This window comes from Phocoena phocoena, chromosome 12, assembly GCF_963924675.1.
Source record: "Phocoena phocoena chromosome 12, mPhoPho1.1, whole genome shotgun sequence".
Taxonomy (NCBI): Eukaryota; Metazoa; Chordata; class Mammalia; order Artiodactyla; family Phocoenidae; genus Phocoena; species Phocoena phocoena.
The window spans coordinates 9,200,502-9,223,462 of record NC_089230.1 but is presented as its reverse complement, the minus strand read 5'-3'; the positions used below and the strand labels follow the sequence as shown (position 1 = coordinate 9,223,462).

The window sequence follows — 22,961 nt, the reverse complement described above, 5'->3', positions numbered from 1 at the left end:
GGCACTTCTGTCAGGGGATGGGTGCAGGCTCTAGTTCTAACTCTAATACAGTGGCCTCCCATTGTTCTTACTGAGGATCCTTAGATTTTGTTGAATAAAAGGCTTCTCAATTTGTTGTAAGTCTTTTGATCAATCTTTAGACATTTGAATGATTGCCTTTGCTACCCTTGACTAGTTTAATAGATCTCTTTCTCTGGGGGAGAGGTTTCCTTAGCTGCTCACACTGCCATTACAGAGTCTCTGCTTCCTGGGCTCTCTGTTCTTGTGCCACTGGTCTACCTGTCAATCTCTGTGTCAATATCATGTTGTATTATTTCTTTGATATCTGGTGAAACAAGCCCTTCTATTCTTGATCCTTAGCATTTTCATATAAAAATTTTGGAATCAATTCATCAAGTCCTATTTAAAAACTAAAACCTATTGGAATTTTTTACTGGGACTTCATGAAATAGAATGGACATCTTTACGGTATTGACCCTTCAATCTAAGAACATGGTATATTTCTCCACTTAAGTATTTCATTAATGTTTCTCAAAGTTTCTAACTTATAAAATTTTTCAAACATACATGAAATCAGAGTGAATAATTTGAACTCTCATATATCCATCACCAGGATTTAATAGTAATTTAACATTTTGCTATATTTGGTTTATTTTTTTCCTTTGCTGAAATTTTTTTAAAAATTCTGCTATCATGCTATTTGACTCCTAAATACTTTCTTATCTCTAAATAACATTTTCTTTTGTAACCTTAATACCATGGTTTTATCTAACAGTTAACAATAATTCTTACTTTAAAATTCATTTGCTATTTTTTGCTAGTATACTTAAATATAAAAGTTTGTGTATTGACTGCATCAAACAACCTTGCTTTTATATAAACTGTCATAAAAAATTTAACAACTTACTGTATTTCAATATACCATCAATTATGAGATACACATTTACATGCTATTTTTTTTAATTTTTATTGGAGTATAGTTGTTTTACAATGTTGTGTTAGTTTCTCCTGTATAGCAAAGTGAATGAGTTATACATATATCCACTCTGTTTTTGGATTCTTTTCCCACATAGGTCTTAAGAAAGTGCTATGGTCTGAATGTTTGTTTCCTCCCAAAACTCATGCTGAAAACTTAACCCCTAAAGACGATAGTATTAGGAGGTGGAGCCTTTGGGACGTTCTAAGTCATGAGGATAGAGCCCTAAGGAGTGGGATTAGTGTTCTTATTAAAAGAGACCCCATGAGATCCCTCACCCCTTTCACCATGTGAGGACACAGTGAGAAGGTCCCAGCTGTGAAACAGGAAGAGGGCCCTCACCAGAACGTGACGATGCTGCTGTCTTCTTGTTGGACCTCCAGCCTCCAGAACTGTGAGAAATAAATGTTTGTTGTTTATAAGCCACCCAGTCTGTGGTGGTTTGTAATATGGTGGTTTGTAAGATTGGACGTTAAATTTAAGCCCCAATATAGCAATTATTACATTAAATGTAATGGAACTCCAGAACTGTGAGAAATAAATGTTTGTTGTTCATAAGCCACCCAGTCTGTGGTGGTTTGTTATAGCAGCCTGAACAGACTAAGCCAGAAGGCTTCCAACTTAATTATGACTCATCTATTGTGAGATGTAGCCCAACCACAGAGATGTTAAAGGTATTTAATGTATCTTTAAATTGATAAAATATGGTGTATGTGGATTCTTTGGATTTTCTTTGTAGACAGTTACCTGCAAATAATGAGTTTTGTTTCTTCCTTTCCCGTCCTTGTAACTTTTATGTCTTTTTCTCGCCTTACAGAGCTGGCTAGAACATTTAGTACAACGTTAAATAAAAACATCGGTAATAGGCGTTCTTGTGTTACTCTTCTTCTCTAAGAGAAAATGTTAATATTTTTGCCATTAAGTATGCTGTTTATTGTTTTTTGTTCTTTAGACACCCTTTACTATATTAAGGAAGTTCTCTTTCTGGATTACTAAATTTATCTTTTTCATGAATGGTGGTTAAATTTTATCAAAGACATTTTCTACGTGTACTGAAATGATTGATTTTTTTTCTCCTTTTGTTTGTTAATATGGCAAGTTACACTGATCAATTCTCCAATGCTAAACAACCTTGCATTCTTGGTATAAATCCAAGTTGGACAGATTACCTTTTAAAATATTGCTGCACTTAGTTTGTCAATATTTTTGTTTAGGATTTTTGCAACTATATTATTGAGATTGGCCTGTAACTTTCTCTTTTTTCTGCTGACTTTGTATGGTTTAGGTATCAAAGTTACACTAACCTCAAGAGTTGGGGAGTACACTCTTTTCTATTAACTGAAAGAATATGATAACATTGAAATTATTTCCTCCTTAAATTTTTGGTAGAGTTCACCAGGAAAGTAAACTGTGTCTATAGTTTTTATTTTGAACCTCTTGGTGCCCTCATGCTTCAGATGGTCTCTTACAAACAGCATATAACTGAGTGTTGTTTTATTATCTAGCCTGGCATATTTATCTTCTAACTAGGGTATTTAGTCCATTACATTTAATGTAATAATTGCTATATTGGGGCTTAAATTTAACATCCAATCTTACGCTTTCTCTTTTTACTATCTGTTTCTTGTTTCTTTTCCCATCTTTTCATGCCTTCTTTTGAATTTTTGTCATTCCTCTTTTTGTCCTCTCCTAATTTGGAAGTCATTATACCCTATTTTTGTTGGTTACATTTTTATTGGTTATTTTAGAAATTACAACATGTATTATTAACATTATACTTTCAGAATTTAATCATTATTTTTACCTTCCTCCTGAATAATGTGATGACTTTGGAAAACTTTAACTCCATTTATACCATCCCAACTGTAGTTACTGTATATTTTAATTTTACATATTTTAACACCTACTCAAGACATTATTATTGTTTTATACAATCAGTGTTCATTTATTTTATCCAAATAGTTGCCTCTTTTTTCACTCTACATTTCTTGAATCTCAGCATCTCTGGCTAGATCATTCATTTACCTTCTACCTGAAGTACATCCCTTAACATTTCCATTAATGAAGGTCTGCTGGTGGTACAGTTTTAATTTATATAAAAATCTATTTTATTTTAATATTTTAAATGACTTATTATTTTTACTGAATGTATTATTCTAGGGTGGGAGTGGTTTTTGGCAATACTGCAGGTGTTCTTCTAGCTTCCATTGACTGATGACTTCTCAACAGTAGCAATCTTAACTGTTATTCCTTTACACTTTTTTTACTCTGACTACTTTTAAAGTTTTCCTCTTGTGTTGGCTTTTCTGCCGTTTCACTGTGCTGTGTATAGATGTGAATTTATTTTTATTTGCTCTGCTTTGAATTAGTTGAATTTTTGAATCTGTGGATTTGTGCCTTTCATCAGTTCTGGAAACTTTTTAACCATTATCTCTTCAAATATTGCCTCTGGGACATGCTTTTTCCTTCTCCTTTTGGTACTCAAATGAAACATAGAATTTGTTATCATCTTACTTGACAATATCCTCAGTCTTCTGTATTTTCCATCTTTTTTGTCTCTCTGTGCTGCATTCTGGATAAATTTTTCTGACCTCTCTTCCAGTTCACTAATTATCTTTGGATGTAGCTAATCTAATTTCAGCCTTCTTTTGAGAAGCTATTTTTGGCACTTTATAAAATCTAAGTCACTGAATATTTTCTTATTTCTGAAGATATTTCAACCTTGTATTCTTTTATTTTTATAAATTTATTTATTTATTTTTGGCTGTGTTGGGTCTTCATTGCTGCATGCGGGTTTTCTCTAATTGCAGCGAGCAGGGGCTATTCTTTGTTGTGGTGCATGGGCTTCTCATTGCGGTGGCTTCTCTTGTGGCGGAGCACAGGCTCTAGGCACACGGCCTTCAGTAGCTGTGGCTCACAGACTCTAGAGCGCAGGCTCAGTAGTTGTGGCGCACGGGCTTAGTTGCTCCGCGGCATGTGGGATCTTCCCAGACCAGGGCTCGAACCTGTGTCCCCTGCATTGGCAGGCGGATTCTTAACCACTGTGCCACCAGGGAAGTCCCTTTTCGTCAGTTTTTAAAGTTAATGTGTGAAAATTTCTGTGACTATATTGCAATGCACATGCATAGGTTTTAAAGTAAAACCTGGGTTTAACCTTAACTCTCACTAGCTTTGAGACTTTGGGCCAGTTTTATGAATTTTTTTTAATGCTTGGTTTTTCTATCTCTGAAATTTGGCTAATAAAGCTACCTTGTATTCTTATATAAAGCAACACTTGGTGTGTAAGTACTCAAAATGTGTTCACTGAATTACAGTTCTGTTTTATCATTAGGATGAGGAACCAATTAGGAGGGTATTACAGTCCAGGCCAAATGTGAAAATCTGAACTGGAGTCTAAGCAGTAGAAATGGAAAAGCATTCTGGGACCTTTGGAGTAGAGTGGACAGCATTTGGTAATTAATCATATGTGGGGAGGAGAAGTCAAAACTACTGAAAAAGGTCCTGCTTGAGTGAAATGTAATGAATTACATTTCATTACATTACATAGAGGAGAAATGGACTTGAGGGAGAATAAACAATACAATTCTTAGAAGCTATCAATGTGTTAAATTTTTTTAATTAAAATTTTAAAAATTTAGCTTCATTGAGGTATATAAAACTAAGATATTTAAAGTGTACATTGTGATGATTTGATATATGTATATATTGTGGAAGAATACTTCCCATCTAGTTAACTAACACATCAATCACCTCACACATTTTTTCTTTTTTTGATAAGAACACTTAAATTTTATACTCTGCTAATTTCAGTTATAAATAGAATGTAGTGTTATCAACAATAGCCACCATTTCACCATGTTTTACATTAGATCCTCAGACCTTATTCAACTTTAAAGTTTTTGTACCCTTTTATGAACCTCTCCTCACTTCCCATCCCGCCCCTCACCGAGGCCCTGGCAACCACTCTTTCTGTTTCTATGTGTTTGACTTTTTTTTTTTTTTTCCAGATTCCACATATAAGTGATACTATGCAGTATTTGTCTTTCTCTGTCTGGCTTATTTCATTTAGCACAATGCTCTCAAGGTCCAACCATGTTGCAAATGGCAGGGTTTCCTTCTTTCTCATGGCTGAATAATATTCCACCGTATGTATATACTACACCTTCTTTATCCCTTCATCCACTGATGGACACTCAGGTTCCATACCTTGGTTATTGTGAATAATGTAGCAATGAACATGGGAGTGCAGATACCTGTTCAATATCCTGTTTGCATTTCCTTTGGATATATACCTAGAAGTGGGATTGCTGAATCATATGGTAGTTCTTTTTTTAATTTTTTGAGGAACTTCCATACTGTTTTCCATAGTGGCTGCAACAATTTACATTCCCACCAACAGTGTGCAGTGTTCCCTGTTCTCTACATCCTTACCAACACTTGATATCCTTTGTCTTTTTGATGATTACCATTCTAACAGATGTATTGGGGCATCTCATTGTGGTTTTGATTTGCATTTCCCTGATGATTAGTGATGTTAAGCACTTTTTCATGTACCTGTTGGCCATTGTTTATCTTGTTTGGAAAAATATTCAGTTCCTCTGCCCATTTTAAAATCATATTGTTTGATTTTTGCTATTGAGTTGAATGAGTTCTTTATAGTTTTAAAATATTAACCCCTTATCAAATATAAGATTTGCAAATATTTTCTCCCATTCTTTAGGTTGCCTTTTCGTTTTGTTGATGGTTTCTTTTGCTGTGCAGAAGCTTTTTAGTTTGATGTAGTCCTACTTGTTTGTTTTTGTTGCCTTTGTTTTTACGGTCAAATCTAAAAAATCATTGCCAAGACTGGTGTCAAGGGGCTTACCTTTGTTCCCTTCTAGGAGTTTTATGGTTTCAGGTCTTAAGTTCAAGTCTTTAATCCATTTTTAGTTGATTTTTATGTGTGGTGTAGCATAGTTGTCCAGTTTTATTCTTTTGCATGTGGCTGTCCAATTTTCCCACCCATCCTTTTCCCACTGTGTATTCTTGGCTCCTTTGTCATAAATTAATTGACCATATGTGCATGAGTTTGTTTCTGTGCTCTATATTCTGTTCCATTGATCTATTGTCTGTTTTGATGCCAAACCATAGTGTTTTGATTACTATAGCTTTGAAATGTAGTTTGAAATCAGGAAGAGTGATGCCTCTAGCTTTTTTTTTTTCAAAATTGCTATGGCTATTCAGGGTCTTTTGTGGTTCCATAGAATTTTCTTCTGATGTCTGATCTTATTTATTCATTACTCTTAGAACATTGCATTTTTGACTGGACTCAAGATTTAGAGGTCAAAACTCTCAGAGACATCAGCCTCCATCTCTTGGCAATCTGTCCCTGGCATTTTGCTTTGGCTTCCTTCATTCTCTTGGCCAAAGGCATAGCATATCCTGCAGCCTCTTTCTTATTTTCCTTAGTACACTGTTTCTTCAGAGCAATACACCAATGTGTGTGTTGCACAACATGTAGAGTAACAAGACACTGAATCTTGGGTGCTTTGGTCCCAGGTTTCTCACCTTTGTTTAAGGGCTTTCTCTCAACATATGGGCAAACGCTATCGTCTTTAGAGAGACTGAAAAGTTTCTGGATTCCACCAACTGTTTTGGGCCCCAGGTGACAAGGTACAGTAGTATTAATGAGTCCAGGAATATCCTTCTCCCTATTTTTTTATGATGACCAAATTGAGAACACTCAGATTGACAACTGCAGTGCAACCCTGTACAGATCTGTGCTTTCTTTCTCCAGTCCTCCTTGATCTGTAATAGAAATGCCTCTTACTTAGTAGCAGGCCGACATGGCCATGGGTCAATGTATGATGGGGTTACATCCTGATAAATCCATCATAAATTGAAAATATTGTAATTTGAAAATGCATTTAAAACACGTAACCTGCTGAAAATCATAGCTTAGCCTCGCCTACCTTAAATGTGCTCACAACACTTACATTAGCCTACAGTTGGGCAAAATCATCTAACACAAAGCCTATGTTATAATAAAGTGTTGAATATCTCATGTAATTTATGGAATACTGAAAGTAAAAAACAGAATGATTGTATGGGTACAGAACGGTTTTAAGTGTATCAGTTGTTTACCCTTGTGATCATGTGGCTGATAAGAGAGTATCGTACCGTATATTGGTAGCCTAGGAAAAGATCAGAATTTGGAGTACGGTTTCTACTGAATGCATACCACTTTTGCACCATCATAAAATCGAAAAATCATTAAGTTGAACCATTGTGAGTTGGGGACCATCTGTATTTACATTTGCTAGTGAGATCTATGCTTTCATATGTTTTCCTGTTACTAAATAGTGTCCTTTCATTTCAGCATGAAGAAGTCCCTTTAACATTCCTTGTAAGTCTGGTCTGGTAGTGATGAACTCCTTCAGCTTTTGCTTGTCTGAAACACTCCATCCCTTCTTCCACTCTGAAGAACAACTTTGCCAGGTAGAGTATTCTTGGTAATATATCAGCACTTGTAATATATTGTGTCACTCCTCTCTGGCCTGCAAAAGTTCTACAAAATATCTGCTGGTAGTCTTATGGGGTTCTCTTGTACATAAGTTGTTTTTCTCTTGCTGCTTTTAAGATTCTCTCCTTGTTTTGACAGTTTAATTATAATGTGTCTCAGTGTGGGGCTCTTTTTTTTTTGGCCCTGCCATGCGGCTTGTGGGATCTTAATTCCCTGACCAGGGATCGAACCTGTGCCCCATGCACTGGAAGCACAGAGTCTTAACCACTGGACCTCCAGGGAATTCCCTGGGGCTTTGTTTTTTTGTTTTTCTAAAAGTTTTTATTGGAGTATAGTTGATTTACAATGTTGTGTTAGTTTCTAGTGTACAGCAAAGTTTGTGGGGCTCTTTGAATTCATCTTATTTGGAACCCTTTGGGATTCCTGCTTAGGAAAGATTTTACCCTTTATTTCTTTGAATAAGCTTTCTGACCCTTTTTTCTCTCTTCTCCTTCTGGAACCTCTATAATGCAAGTATCAAGTCTGCTTGATGGTATCCCATAGGTTCCTTAAGCTATCTTCATTCTTTTTCACTTTTTTTTTTTTTTTGGTCCTCTGGATGCATTCCACTGCCCTCTTTTTGAGTTTGCTGATCCTTTCTTCCCCATGATCTGGTCTGCCATTGAACGCCCTATTACATTTTTCAGTTAGTATTCTTTGGCTCTGTGATTTCTGATTGATTCTTTCTTATATTTTCTATGTTTTGGCTGAAATTCTCAGCTATTCATGCATTACTCTCCTGACCATGGTGAGCATCTTTATGACCATTATTTGGAACTTATTTATCTCTATTTCGTTAAGGTCTGTTTTTGGAGTTTCATCTTTTTGTTTGCAACATATTCCTCTGTTTCTTCATTTTCCTTGACTCTCTGTGTTGGCTTCTGTGCATTAGATAAAATAGCCACCTCTCCCAGTCTTTTTTTTCTGGGTGGGGGGTCTTCATTACATGCAGGCTTTCTCTAGTTGTGGTGAGCGGGGGCTACTCTTTGTTGCAGTGCACGGGCTTCTTATTGAAGTGGCTTCTCTTGTTGTGGAGCATGGGCTCTAGGCACACAGGCTTCAGTAGTTGCAGCATGTGGGCTTTAGTAGTTGTGGCGTATGGGCTGTAGGGCGCATGGGCTTCAGTAGTTGTGGCACGCGGGCCCTAGAGCACGTGGGCTTCAGTAGTTGTGGTGCATGGGCTCAATAGTTGTGGCACGCAGGCTCTAGGGCATGGGCTCAGTAGTTGCGGCACACAGGCTCAGTAGTTGTGGCACGTGGGCCCTAGAGCATGTGGGCTCTAGGGTGCGCTGGCTCAGTAGTTGTGGCACACGGGCTCAGTAGTTGTGGCTCGCAGGCTGTAGAGCACAGGCTCAGTAGTTGTGGCGCATGGGCTTAGTTGCTCTATGGCATGTGGGATCTTCCCAGACCAGGGATTGAACCCGTGTCCCCTGCATTGGCAGGCGGATTCTTAACCACTGCGCCACCAGGGAAGTCCCCAGTCTTGACAGAGTGGTCTCGTGTAGGAGATGAACCTAGGATTCAGCCCATCAAGCTCTTGGTTATCTCTCAAACTCTGTGACTGTCTGAACCTCCTTCTTTGTTCTTAGTGGCTCGCGGGAGTTGAGGTTCTGCTAGGACCTCTCAGTGTTCCAAAGGGAACATTCTCAGTCAGTACCTAGATGCAGGCTGATTGGAAACTGCACCCTCAGGCAGCAGCTTTTCAAGTATACAGATAGACCCGTCCAGGGAAAGACTGGAAGATGGGTGTTTGTCTGCTCCCTCTGTGCTGAGCAATAGGGGGTGGAACTGTTTCTTTGTACAGTCCTGTGCGATCCACAAACACAAGGCTTGCTGGCCATCAGAGGCAAGTAATCAAGCGGTGCACTCCCTGGGTAACAGCCACAAAAGACAGGGCACTAGAGATGTGTTGAAGCTCCTTCCAGGAAGACACCAGCAACCTCGAGTGGGCAAGAGGGAGAATGCAGAGACAGAACCACCAGCCTCCCTGGTCCCCAGGGAAGATCACAGTCATCCTCTAGATGTGTGCTAAATTAGAAGCCTGACCCTCAGGCCGCAGCTTTTAAGATAAGCAAATGGGCATCTTTCAGGAAAAGGCTGGGAGATGGGCATTTCTGTCTGCTGCCCTTGTGCTGAGCCCTGGGGGGAGAGCCACTGTGAGTCCTTGCAAGCCCATTTAGAACTGTTTTTTTCTTTGCTATAGACCTGTGGGTCTTGTGGATGCAAGCCCTGCTGGCTTTCAAAGCTAGGTGTTTTGGTGTGTGGGGGGGTCCATCCTTCAGGTGGAAGACTTGAAAGTTGGGGCACTGGATGTTGGGCCCAAACCCTTAACTCCCCAGGCAGAAGCTGGGAGTTGTGTGCTCCCTCCTGATTGTATCTCACTGTGCCAAGGGTGAGATTTATGGTGACAGTATGTCTCAGTCTTTCTTACCCATTACAACATGGGCATTTTCTCGTTCACCCAATGTGTAGGAGTTGCTCAGCTAGTTTCTGAACTTCTCTCTGAGGGAACTGTTCCGTGTGTAGCTGTAAATTTGGTGTCTGTGGAGCAGGCGAGTTCAGGAGCCTCCTATGTCACCATCCTGGTCCAGAACTCTCAAAAATGTTTTAATCTGGTAATCCCAGATGTCAAAATATTCTAAAACCCATCTAGATGTATACATACCCAAAGCTTTTTAGGCTTAGAGATTACATTCATATCCAGCACTCTCTAATGATCCTAGGAATCAGTGCGTATCCAGCTTTCAATATAAATTAGCTTTAACAATCCTGAAATAGTTTGGATTAAATTAAAAATCAAAGATTCTAGTAAGCTTAGTGTTTTCAAACTTTGGAACCAGGTGTTGAATTCCATGACACTGTTTCTAAACTCCAAGGCCAAGCTAAAAGTGGATTAAGAACTGGAATTTTTACAAGAATGGCTTTTTCTAAATTTGGAAACTTCTTGGATATTAAACTGCCTTTTTATGTCTTCTGCTTTATTAAGGCAATTTATAATTATACAATAAATTTCTAATAGATTTTAAGTGATTAGCTTTGGGGAGTGTTCAACATCCAATATAAGGGCACAATCAGTTTTACTGAGTACATTAAAATTGCATTTATTGAACATGTTTAAATTTTTTTCATGGATATAATTTTTATACCAAATGTCAATAAAAGCGAAACCATACATTTTAACATATTTAATATAACAAAGAGATGAACATTCAGGAGGGTATGCCTAAAAGTCAAATTCTAGGAATTAGAAATAATTTGAGGGGCACTGTAAATTATGAGCCAAGCTCAAAAGAGATACACACGTCACTCTGTGACTGTGCCGTCTTTCTCAACAACAGGAAACCAGTGCTGGCATCCACTACCATGGGCGCCCCGACCTGAGCAGAGGGCCGCGTCCTCCACCATATTATGCCTGTTGCTGTGACCTTGGGTGAATGGTTGAGATGGAGTCAAGAAAGGCATCACACTCCTCCGTTTGTAGTCTGACTCTCTCTATGGTGACATTTAAACACTAGAGTAAAGGGGGGACTCGGTGCCCTTAACTTTTAGGGTTGACAACGTAATCAGAAAGAAGTAAAGGGCTTATAGATAAGGATAATTAATTTTTCATCTGAATTTTATTTACAGCTTGCTTTCAGTAGTCTGCTAACACCTGTATTCTGTTTATTTCCTTCCTGGATAGATCATTTAAAGAGACTTTTCCCATGAGGGGAAAGGTCATAGGAAGCTTCATTTGAAATTTTTTCCAGAAAGGATATTTAAACAAGGCTGATTGAACTAGGAGAACCATTTTACTGATGGTCTAAGTTCAAAACTATTTCAAATGTGTATGTTTTCATACTTTGTGTTCTTAGAGTTTTTCAGGTGATGATTATTTTTAAAACATTATTGACTTAAATCTTACAGGACTGATGAAGTGAATCTGTATACATCATATCCATCTCATAAACAGAATGAACAGAAATGGTAAGTGACTTGCCTGAAAAGCTATAGTCATTCAGAAGTACACTGGATCTCTCTCCCAGACCTTATTTTTAAAGCACAGCTATAATGGCTATATTGAGATTTTACAAAGTGGGGTTTCATTTCATTACTCTAAGTTAATGAACAGATATTCCAGCCATGGTATCTCTGCCATGGTTCATGGAAAACAGAAAAAGAAAACGAACCAAGCCTATCTACACCCCTCTCCCCATGTGATCCCATTAGCTAGAGTTTATTGTTGATAGCTAACTAGCACACTCTATAGCTACATAACAAAACAGGTAGTTAAGTCACTTGTTAGGTTTTTGCATAATTAAACAATTAGATGTTGTTAAGGTTCACTGATGCCCCCAGTTTACCTTCAGATGCTGTACTCCTTTTAGCCTTGACTATCCCATTCTACAAATGTCCATCATTTTCAAAATGGTAGACATAAGCTTAACATGACCCAGCAATTCCACTCCTAGTATATACCCAAGAGAATGGAAAACATGTCCACACAAAAACTTGTACGTGAATGTTAACAGCAGCATTATTCATAACAGCCCCAACACTGAAAGAACCTAAATGTCCCTCAACTGATGAATGGATAAACAAATGTGGTACATCCATACAATGGAATATTATTTGGCCATAAAAAGGAACGAAGTCCTACTACATGTATACATGCTACACCATGGATGAACCTTCAAAACATTATGCTAAGAAGCCAGACACAGAAGGCCACGTATTATAAATTTTTTAAAACTTGTCATTCATATGAAATGTCCATAATAGGCAAATCCACGGAGACAGAAAGAAGATTAGTGTTTACCAGGGGCTGGGGGAGAGAAGAGGAGGAGTGATTGCTAGTGGGTGTGGGGTTATCTGGAGGGATGATGAAATGTTCTGAAATTAGATAGTGGTGATGGTTGCATAACTCTGTAAACACACTAAAAATCAATGAGCTGTGCATTTAAAAGGGTGAATTTTACGGTATGTGAATTATAGCTCAGTAATGCTGTTACTTAAAAAAAAAGTCATCAGGATGATTTCCTATTTCTCACATGCTGGAGACCAATTATACCATTTCCTAATGAGCAAGAAATAATGGTATCCTTTAGCTAAAAAGAATCTGAGGATCGTGATATTAAGTGTTGCTAATACATATATAATAGCTTAGAATAGTTTCAGTTCACACTCTGATCAATAATGGATTTATTATTCTTATCTGGGAAAAATTAAAAGTATAGGTAGCTACAGTCTGGAAAGAATTATTATAGGCTAGAAGTTTTTTAAAAAGAGAAATATTTGTTCTCAGCAATATGAAAATAAAAACTTACAAGGAAATGACCCATGGATGACAAGGCGTGTAACAAAGCTAACATGTTACACAAAGGTTTACTCTGACAAGTTTTAAAAACTTACAGCACATGGAAACCCTGACCCAAAACAGAGTCTTTATGTTCTAGTTCATTCTCTCTCCATTTTAGGCACCCTCCAACAGGCATTTCTGTGGTAAACTGGTGATGGCTCTCCCTTCAGAAGCCATCAGCGCTGCTCCCAGCATGAGCCAGGGACAGTCACAGATGACAGAAGTCACAGATCACATCCTTTAGCCATAGCAGCTTGCTCCCTATCACCAGGGACAACACTGCAAAACATAAACTGGCACATATGGAAGTTTTTTAAATCAGAAGAATCCAGTCTAGCCCTTCTTTCTTTGATTGACACTTCTGGGTTTGTGTTTTACAGAACAATATTCTGTTGCCTGCAACATACTCCAGGCCACAATACTGCCATAATGACTACATTTGCATGATTGCGTAGAGCTTAAAAAGAGAGAACACCACGTTTCTTGCACTGTGTTCACGTGTGAAAAAAGAAAAAGACAATTGTCAGTTTTCCAGGTCTTTGGCTAAAGTGTCACGGATGAATTGTAAGGTACGTTGGTACAAAAAAGCATCCTTTTTCTTTGGCTTACAAATGTTCAAATGGTTAACATCCACAGGAATTAGATCTCCAATGCCTAGATCTGAAGAAAACAAAAATGTCAATACAATTTAAGTAAAAATATAAGCTGCCCCCTGTCAACAGTGCAAGAGGCCAAATGCGTAGTTGTAAATGTTGATTTGGTTGTGATAGAGAACCTCTTTTCAGAGATAAAGGAACTTAAAGTTTGACTGTAACTAAACTGCATTTGACTACTCACGTGAGAATGGAGTCTCAGTAGGTGTAATTATAACTTTACGCTTTTCTCATAAATTCTGTGTGTGTGCTGCCGATTTCCTAATTCAATAGTGAACAGAGCCTGAGCACTGTCACCTTCAAAACGTTTACCCACTGCAGGTTATTACTAAGTTATTCCACACTTCTCTGAACCACTTCTACTCCTAGAGCTAATATTAGAAACTTGATAATGAGCTCCCGTGCCCTGATGAAACGAATGGGAACGTCTCACATGGAATCCCTTCTATACCTGCCCTCCATGCTCACTCTACCAGGGAAGGAGATGATGTGGTGCTTGAGAGAGCTGGTTGAGTTTTTGATGTTTCAGCCTAACCAAGTCCACCTAGATGGAAGTGACAGGAGGTACTAGTGAAGCCAGCCAGGTGAGGAAGTGCAGCTGGTGGTTACGAAGGAAGACAGCCCACCTGGTGACACAGAAGAAGGGGTGGACAGAATGATGACAAGGCTATGTCACAACCAGCAGCTGGTCCACAATATTAATTTTGCTTTAAGCTCCCAAATTCATCTTAAAAGAAAGAAAACAAAAAACTGGCCGCTGTTCTTTGAACTCTTCAGGTTCTTCAACTACCAAACAGCAGTTCCTCACCCTATGGCATATTGCTTTAAGGTAAAGTCTCTTCAGATTCCACTATAGGATATCAAGCCTTTTTCATTTTATATAGATAATGAAGTAGGACAAAACTTGTTACGCAGACAGAAGAACCATCTGGCAGGCGCTCCAGATACGCACGATGCCTGGCTGCCAGGAGCTCTCGGTAATGGCAGAGTGCTACCAGGACAGCACCTGACCCAGCCCCTCAAAGTGATCAGAAAAGGGTCTGACAAGCAACTAAAGAGTTAGCCAGGTTGAGGGGAAGGCATTTCAGGGAGTGAAATGTACAGGCTCTTTACTATGCTCAGAGTAACACAGGAGGCTATGAGGAGAACCGAGATTTGGGCTCTGCCCTCAAAGAGCCTGCAGTAGGCTACAGTGCTGCAGTAGCAGGCACTGGCCCTTTCCCTCAGTCCCAGGATTAGGAAGACACTGAACTTCAACACTAGTCTTTTCCTTCACAATCTCTGTTGCTTGACTATTCCCCATGTATTTTCCAGTTATTTACTAAGCTTCCACACCTTTAGCTGATTTCTTTAAGGTTCCTGCAGGCGGCTATCAATCTCTGAAATGAACTGCTCCTTTTAATCCAGCTGATAGAAAAGCTCTGTATTCTTACCTTAATGCAGCAGATTTCACTGTTGAGAGCTAACGCAGAGTTAGCCAATTAACCTTTGCTGTCTAATCAGTTAAATAAAAGGAGGGAAGGGGAATGCCAAGGTTAAGTGTTTGCAGAGAAGTTTTAATCTATGGCTTAAAAGAATAACAGAATCTAAATCGTCATAAAACTGTCTCCTAAAACTGAGAAACTGGATATAAAAGTTGACGTTTATGATTACCACCAACCAGGAAACTAAGGACAAACAAGTTTCAAAAGAGTGAATACCTGCTGATTCCAGGGGCACCACGTGGAGTTTAATCATGCTACCAATGTAGGTTGGTAGTGTTTCTACAAAACTCAGCACCTGGAAGTTTCTATCTTTTGCAAACTCCAGAAAGTCATCCTGTAGTGTTTTAAGTGCAGGAGAATCTGTAAAATTATAGAGAGCGAGATTGTAACAAGATCTATTTATCTAGTTCATAATAAAATGCATCAACCTTCCAAATTTAGAGAGGAAATTAGGGTTCTGATTCAAGATGGTGGCTTGTTTATTTTCTCTTCTTCCTAAGAAGCCATTAAGATGAGAGAAAAGGGCTAAAACCAATCTAGAACTTAGAGGCCAGTGTCAGCGGGAGAGTTTTCTCACATTGCTGGCTGACCAGAAGCAGTACCCAGGGCAGTTTGGTGTGTGGGACTGAGGGGTCCCTCGGTGTGCTGGCTGGCACTTCCACGTCCACTCTGAAGCACAGCCTCCCATCAACAGAGCCTGTCTATAATCACAGAGCACCCATCTGCTTCCTGTCCCCCATCCTCAAGTATCAAAGGGCGACCAAGAAGCACCAGGTCTTAGAGGAAAGCCTACCACCTGGGAGAGACAGACCAGGTGAGCAAACAGAAAACCTGGGCACAGAAGACACTTCTTTTTAAAAAAACCTCTAATTAGTATCTTTAGAATGATTTCAAAAGAAAATGGATCACAGAACAAGAAAGAGCTTGTGGAAGATAAAATTTGCAAAAAAAATCAAATTCAACAAAAGGTTTGAAGAGAAAGTCCAGTTACTCTCCATAAAGCAGAACAAAGAACATATGAACAGAAAGACAATGGTATACTAAAGCTCAAGCCAAGGGTCCCAAAATTCTGATTAACAGGTGTTCCAGAGAAAGAGAAGATGCTTATTAACCCCAAACAAATATAGTGCCTTATAATTAATATGAATATCTGTAAAGCTCGTGTATATTTTAACAGTTGATGATTTTCCAAACTTGTGGAAAAGAGCAGTTCTTTGGTAATTTGGAGTAATACTTAATGCAAAACATTATGTAACTTTAAAAATTTTAACTAAGTGTTAAAATTATTGTTGTATTTCTTAAGCAGATAATGGCTTAAGAACAAAAAGGGAACGTATCAAAGAAAAACTAACCCCAAACTAAAAAGCTTCCATGATAGTCTAAACACAATTGATGTACAAATAGTAAAATGAGGTAATACAGCCAAGTTAAAACTGTTAGTCAAAACTGTTCTCCTCCTCCTCCTGTATAACTGGTGTTAATACAATGCCAATTCCCTTTAGAAAAAAAGTATTACCCTTGCTGAGTTCTTTGACTTCCAAAGAGGGAAAGAGAAGATAACGAATATTAACAGAGTATTCAGCCAGGTGGGATCCATGATGAGGGACACTATAAAAAATTATTCCTCTGGTATTGTTTATAATAGTACTCATTTCTGGCTTCTTAGAGGCTTCCAGCAGCATCTTTTTGACAAGAAGACCTAGCCATAGAGAAGAAAAACAATGCATAAGCTATTTTCCTTCCCTTATTTAAAAAAAAAAAAAAAAGGCAAAGAAGAAATACAGAAAAAGAGATGCTTTCTTTAAAAAAGTTTAAACAATAATTCTCTGTAGTCCAACAAACAGGGCATTAAAATATTAACACTTAGTAATGCGCCCAATCCTCTAAAATATATAGCACAAGACTACGAACAGGTAAGATTCTAGAAGCTCATTTGTAAAGCAGACGTTACATCACAGGACGCACTCTCCCGGAGAAGAGAGTTAGGCACTGCATGTTGGGTGTCCATCAATGACACGCACATGCAGCAGCCAGCCTCCCCACCTACCCGCAGCAGCCCACTGACGACCACTCCGTTAGGACAGTGCTAATAGTTAAAAAACACGGTCTCACATATCCACTGGGGAGAAAACAAAGCTGCTGTGGGAAAATGCACCTAGGAAGGCACCTTCTTTTCTGTCCCCCAACCTGGGCTTGGAGCTGACAGGGAAACACAAAGGTAACATGGATGGTAACAGTCGGTCTCTGAGGATACAAAGGGCTACATCCACCTTTCTCTCAGCAATAAGCCCAGACTCAAGAGTCAGCAGTCCTGAGCATTTCATCAGATAAACTAGGCCAAGGGCTGCTGAAAGGCCCTCTGCAAGGTGGATGGTGAACATTTAGCACTGGACTGGGAGTGGGTGGGGAGAAGCAGGGGATGTGGCTTAGCAAGCAAGCACTGGGACCAAAGAGGGGACACCTGTGATCACACCGCCACTTCTGCAGGCCTGGGCGAGGGGTCAGCAGGCATGCAGGGGGCTGGGGCTGTGGGCACAGGAGCAGTGACGGACTCTGCGGTGGTTGGAGAAACAGGGAAGAAAGGGGGGGCCCTGGGACCAGCCAGGAACGCTGAGAGATATTTACAAGTTGGGCTTACATATGCCATGGACAGCTTCTGATATTTACTCGTTATCAAGCGTAGTGCTTAACTCATTTTCTTTTTATATGGTTTTTTTACTAGTTGTCCCCTCTTAGAAAAACAAATAGCATGGAAGGAGCCATAGCCAAACACATTAATTTAGGGGGGAAAAGGGCTACCAATAAACAAAACAGAGAGCTCGCATGGCTGACAACCTCACAATGCTTGCTTGGCAACAATGAAACATACTTACCTCCCATGCTGTGTGATACCCAAATCACTGGCCTATCCCCAACACCAGCAGCTCTGAGCTTCCTCAGAAGTTCGTTGCTCCTGAATGCAATGGACTTTCTGAACAAAATGAAAACAGCGGGTATGACAGGAGGCTACTGATTCCCCCTGCCTCAATTTTGCTATCCACGTTTTAAGGCAAGATCTTTTGTTTATTGGACCAATTCTACACGCTACATTTTGGAGTCAGGAATACCTCTGTTCTCTCCGGTTGATTCCTGCAATTGCTCATTCCCCATTTCTAACTTGGTCACACTGGCATAGGTGGGAATATTTATGAAACAAGCATTGTTTAGGCATCTAAAACGTATCGGGCAATTTTCACGGGTCAAACTTGGGTCTTACCCCATTGCCCCCAGCACTTAGGGTGTGCGTCCCTCCTCATTAGGTGGCCTGACAAGAATCAGCGGAGACCATGCTGTCCTTTGCGAGTTCACCTGTGGAGTCAGCTGTCATTGCTGTTTAGTTCTACTTGTATTTATGTTACAAACACTAAGCTTTCATCATTTTGGTTTGTTACTTAGAAACAGCACAAAGCTATTAGAATCAGACTTCAAATAAGTAATTTTCAAACTAAAAGGGAACTCTAAAGCTGTCTGGTCTGGTAGTTTTAAACTGTGTATGTGGAGAATCCTCTCTTTGAAATAAAGGTTTATGCGAGCTCCTCTGGGTGACCTGGGGAAGGAGCCCTGGGGTCTCGCCCGCTGACCCTCAGCACCATTCCTCTGGCACCTAGGTGGCGGTCATTCATATATAACACTCAGTTTGATAACACAGATAGACCAACTCCCTCCATTTGTAGACCAGACTTCCCAGACCAGTTTAATGACCTGAGATGGCTAGTGAGTCAAAGGCAGAATTGGCTATAGTCTAGGTCCTGAAGCCCAGAAATCGAGCGCTCTCTCCTGTATATACAATTGGCACACACGATGTACAAGTGACATAGGAGCCTGCATTGCTCAGCATCTCCCTTGGCTTCCTTTAGGTGGTATGCTTGTGAACACAAAAGCCAAAAGCCCCATGTTTACTTCCAGGAACTAAGGAAACGTTGCTCTCGAATCCATGGCCCTTACTATGAGAATAGTTTTAAGTGAACCATGTTAGGAGCCCAACATTGACACCGTATCTAAGCCTCATACAGTTTCATTATTTATAGCTAACTTCCTCTATAAGGAAGAGAAGAAAGGTTAGCTTAGTTTTCCATAAGAAAGTCCTGTCTGTGGCCTCAAAGATAAAACCCCCCTCCATCCCAGAGGGCCCACTTGTGGCCTGGACCCTTCCCCCTCTGTTACCTTTCCATAGGGCACCTTGCTCTCCAGTCGCTAAGGCTGGTGTCATACTCCACAGATATAATTCGGAGAGCGGGACAGTCTCTTGCTAACCACGACTACGTAAAATAAAAGGTACAAAAGGGAAGATATGAATTTCCACTGTTCCACTTATTTCCTAGCAATTGAAATTCGTAACTAAAGGACCCTTGTAATACTGACAACTAGTAAAAGACTGCGTTGGAGTAAAGTATAAAGGTGACTAGAAAAATAACTCCAGCGTTTTATCTTTTTATATCTCTGCTCATAAGGTGATATTGCATAAGGTCTATGCAGGTTTCAAGAGAATATTCTCAATTTTAATCTGCTATAGCCAAAAGCAGGGCCTGTTTTTGGAGTCTAGATCAAATTGGCTTTTTGAAATCATTTAGTAGAAAGCTGTGATCTCAGGACGGACAGAAGAGTGTGACGGAGGTTAGAGATTTGACCTGAGAGCTCGGATACTAATCACAGTTACAGTTCTGTCTCTGTGGATCCGAGGTTTATCGTCATCTCCATATTTCAGTGTCACCAGAGAAAGAGTGCCAACCACTCTTTCTGCTGATAAGCCCTTGTGAAGGTGGATAAGCAGAAGTGGGACAAAGCCCCAGGAACTATTTATACATATTTACAGCATCAATTTTCACTGAGCTTTAGATAAATTTCATTCAATAAATTAATGCCAAAGTTTAGGCTCTTTAGAAGAAATAATGTCAAAGAAATCCAAAGCAGAATTACTTCTTCAAAGTCTTTCTATTTTATAATTATTAAAACCACAGAACTAGCCAGCTGTTATTAATATATTATTTATTGAATTATATATATATATTTCTTGAATTATATTTTTAACGGAAGTGGACTATTTTACTGGCCCTTGCCCTTTGCCCAATTTTTACTTAACAGAATACTCTTTTAGAGTCACAGAATGTACCGTAAATTATACAACACAGAGTGATAAGCCCAGTTGTTCATGTAACATATTATAAGTGTCCCTAAGGAAAAGAAAAACTGCATGGAAAAAAAATCCCAATAAAAAGAGGAAAGTAAGCATGTCACAGGGAGGACTCTAAAGGCCGGTGACACAGCAGTGTGTCGGGCTAAGGGTGGCCAACCAGAGGTAGCCGCTTCCTTACCTTGGGCCAACATGTTGTATACTTGGTTTCATCCTCTGAAACCTTTTCAGTTAAATTCTGATCATTGTCCTGCTGGCGCCACGTTTTGAATGCTGCTCCCATAAGGCCATGAATAAACAGGACATCTGCTTTAATGGGCTGACTAACAGGGGAGAGAGTTTTTAAAAGAAGCAGAAAAAATGCATTATTACTTTGATAAGAATCTACACAGCACTCTCTTTGGATGGTGCTTATTTTAGCAGGTTTATATGACATAAAATAAACTTAATTAAGGCAAGCTTTATAAGCACAGGTTTGCTGAGGAGCCCTAAAGGAGTTCTGGCAAAGACATATATGCAGTGTGCTCACTGCTCTCTCTGTAAGGATGGAAACACAACTAGGCAGGCAGACCAACCAAAATCAACTGTAATGCGCTTAGTGATCAGTGAAGTGACAGATGTCATAGATTACCCTCCAAAGAGTTCCATGAGAATATTACACAAATCAATAAAAGTATTTAAGAAATTAAATCATATGCTAGTGTAGTTTCAAACTCAGTATGCATGAAAAAGATTGTTTTTATCAAGGAAAATGATGTTTATCAGAAACAGAGCAAATGAGATTTTAAAGTAACATTCTTTCTTTATATATGCCATTTAAAAAAATTGCAATAGTTTATTACTTGCAAGCTATTTATAATACCCAATTATGTAACACATATAAAATACGTTACCATATGATTTTATTTACAAATTAGAATTAACCAGGAAATCTATTTTTCAAGCTAAAAAATAGTTCTTGCTATTTTCTGAGGTATTAAAGTGCCTGACAAAAATCTAAGAAATGTGTAATTTTTTCGTTGTGGTATATTTATTGTCTTAGCAATGATACAACTGGAAATAGTGACCAGAAATAACCTTAACAAACAAACAAAAAAAGAAATAACCTTAAGAAGGAGTATGAGTCAAATTTATTACAACTTATTCCTTCCGATACATGCTTTTATAACCTCGCCTAAGCTTTCTCTAGTCCCTTGAGTTCTAGGCCCAGGCTGATTTGGTTGCCTGCATGTAATAATGTCCTAGCTCCTTCTCATCCAGATAACCTCTACAACCCTAATCAGTTAATAACTTAGATTTACATGAAAAATGTAATGAAAGAAGAAATATGCATTACAGAGTTTATGTGAGACACGTTATAAAAGGTGAATGCAGCCTTCCTGAAGGTAAGCCGCTGGTATAAAATAACCCTGGTAATTTAGCTAGTTCCATACTTTCACGACAGCTTGCAATTCTTCTGAGGTTATTAGGGGCAAACTGTTTCAGTAAATAAGGTATTTGACTTATTTGTAAGGTATTTAACTTATCTAAATTATGCAGAAAGAAGTTAGAATATTAAGCCCTTGAAGCATTACGTCCCCACAGGGACAAAGCGGCTCTACCGTGCCTTCTTACCTTGTGCGGTACTGGGGGTGCAGCACGTACACGCCGTCCTGGTACTTATCTTGCACAGTCTCTCGGTCTAGATTAGCCAGGGTTCTGGCGGCGTGTGAGGCCTCCATAATGTGGTGGGACTTTATTGCTTCTACCAGTATGGAAACCCAGCCTGGTGAAAAGAACATATTCCCTAAACACCAGCACTAATCCGTCTCAGACTACTGAGAGGTTTTCAGGCTGAAAATGATGGGAGGAAGGCAAACCTCAGCATCTGTCTACGAGAAAAAGCCCTACCACCACAATTACATTCTTCCCTAAGGCCCCCTGGGTCCCACAACACAATGCCATGATGTCCCCAGCCAGGTACTCCTTAGGGATCTCAACGAAGGTTAAGAGCCATTTTCTTTATTTAGAAAATCTAACAGAAGTTGTAATTACTAGAGATGAGGCCATAAATGGTAAGAAAATGTCATATTTTGCTTTAGCAAAAATTATTAAACTCAGTGAGTTAACACTAGTTATTTCATTCTGATTGGCATATCAGCAGCCCTTAATAATACACGAGTGAGTAGTTTCTTAATAATGAACTTGTTTGACAGACAAAAAACTTATAAAACCTGAGGTTCAGGAAGGAAAAGCTCATTTTTTTAAATTGAAGTTGATTTGCAATGTTGTGTTCATTTCTGCAGTGCAGCCAAGTGCCTCAGTTGTAACGACATCTACGTTCTCTTTCATAGTCTTTTCCATTATGGTTTATCTCAGGATATTGGGTATAATTCCCTGTGCTATACAGTAGGACCTTGTTGCTTATCCATTCTATATGTAACAGTCTGGAAGAACTATTTCTTAAAGGGAGACGAAGAAATACTTTGTGTAGTACAATTTCATTTATTTTTTATGTTTTTGTTGTTTAAAACAGTGTATTGCTTTATGAACATAAATATGTAGGCAAAGTTTATGCTTGTGCATGCACGCACACACACACACACACACACACACACACACATAAAGATCTAGAAAGAGGCACCAAACTATTAAAGTCACTGCCTCTTAGGAGGGAGTTGGGGTTGTGGAGGGCTCTGTATAAAGCTGGGTTTAATTTTTTGCTATATCTGTGTTCTCCGAAGTATTTACAATGAGAGTCTATTCATGTATTATTTAATTTAAAATAAAACAAAATATGGGCTTTGAGGTCAGAGAGAC

General features: G+C 39.0%; 1 protein-coding gene and 1 pseudogene across 1 annotated transcript in view; both read right to left on the bottom strand.

The window, feature by feature from the left end:
* Positions 1 to 6,284: 6,284 nt before the first annotated feature.
* On the bottom strand, positions 6,285 to 6,810 carry LOC136132099 (small ribosomal subunit protein eS6-like; annotated as a pseudogene).
* Positions 6,811 to 13,182: 6,372 nt separating this feature from the next.
* SERAC1 (serine active site containing 1) overlaps positions 13,183 to 22,961 on the bottom strand; it is a 43,650-nt gene continuing 33,871 nt past the window's right edge. Inside the window, exons 11-17 of the mRNA XM_065888979.1 lie at positions 21,777 to 21,927; positions 20,344 to 20,485; positions 19,196 to 19,290; positions 17,866 to 17,963; positions 16,509 to 16,691; positions 15,209 to 15,352; positions 13,183 to 13,515 (exon numbers count right to left, since the gene is read on the bottom strand). Coding sequence (XP_065745051.1) covers positions 13,379 to 13,515; positions 15,209 to 15,352; positions 16,509 to 16,691; positions 17,866 to 17,963; positions 19,196 to 19,290; positions 20,344 to 20,485; positions 21,777 to 21,927 — 950 coding nt within the window. The 3' untranslated portion in view covers positions 13,183 to 13,378. The remainder of the gene's footprint in view (positions 13,516 to 15,208; positions 15,353 to 16,508; positions 16,692 to 17,865; positions 17,964 to 19,195; positions 19,291 to 20,343; positions 20,486 to 21,776; positions 21,928 to 22,961) is intronic.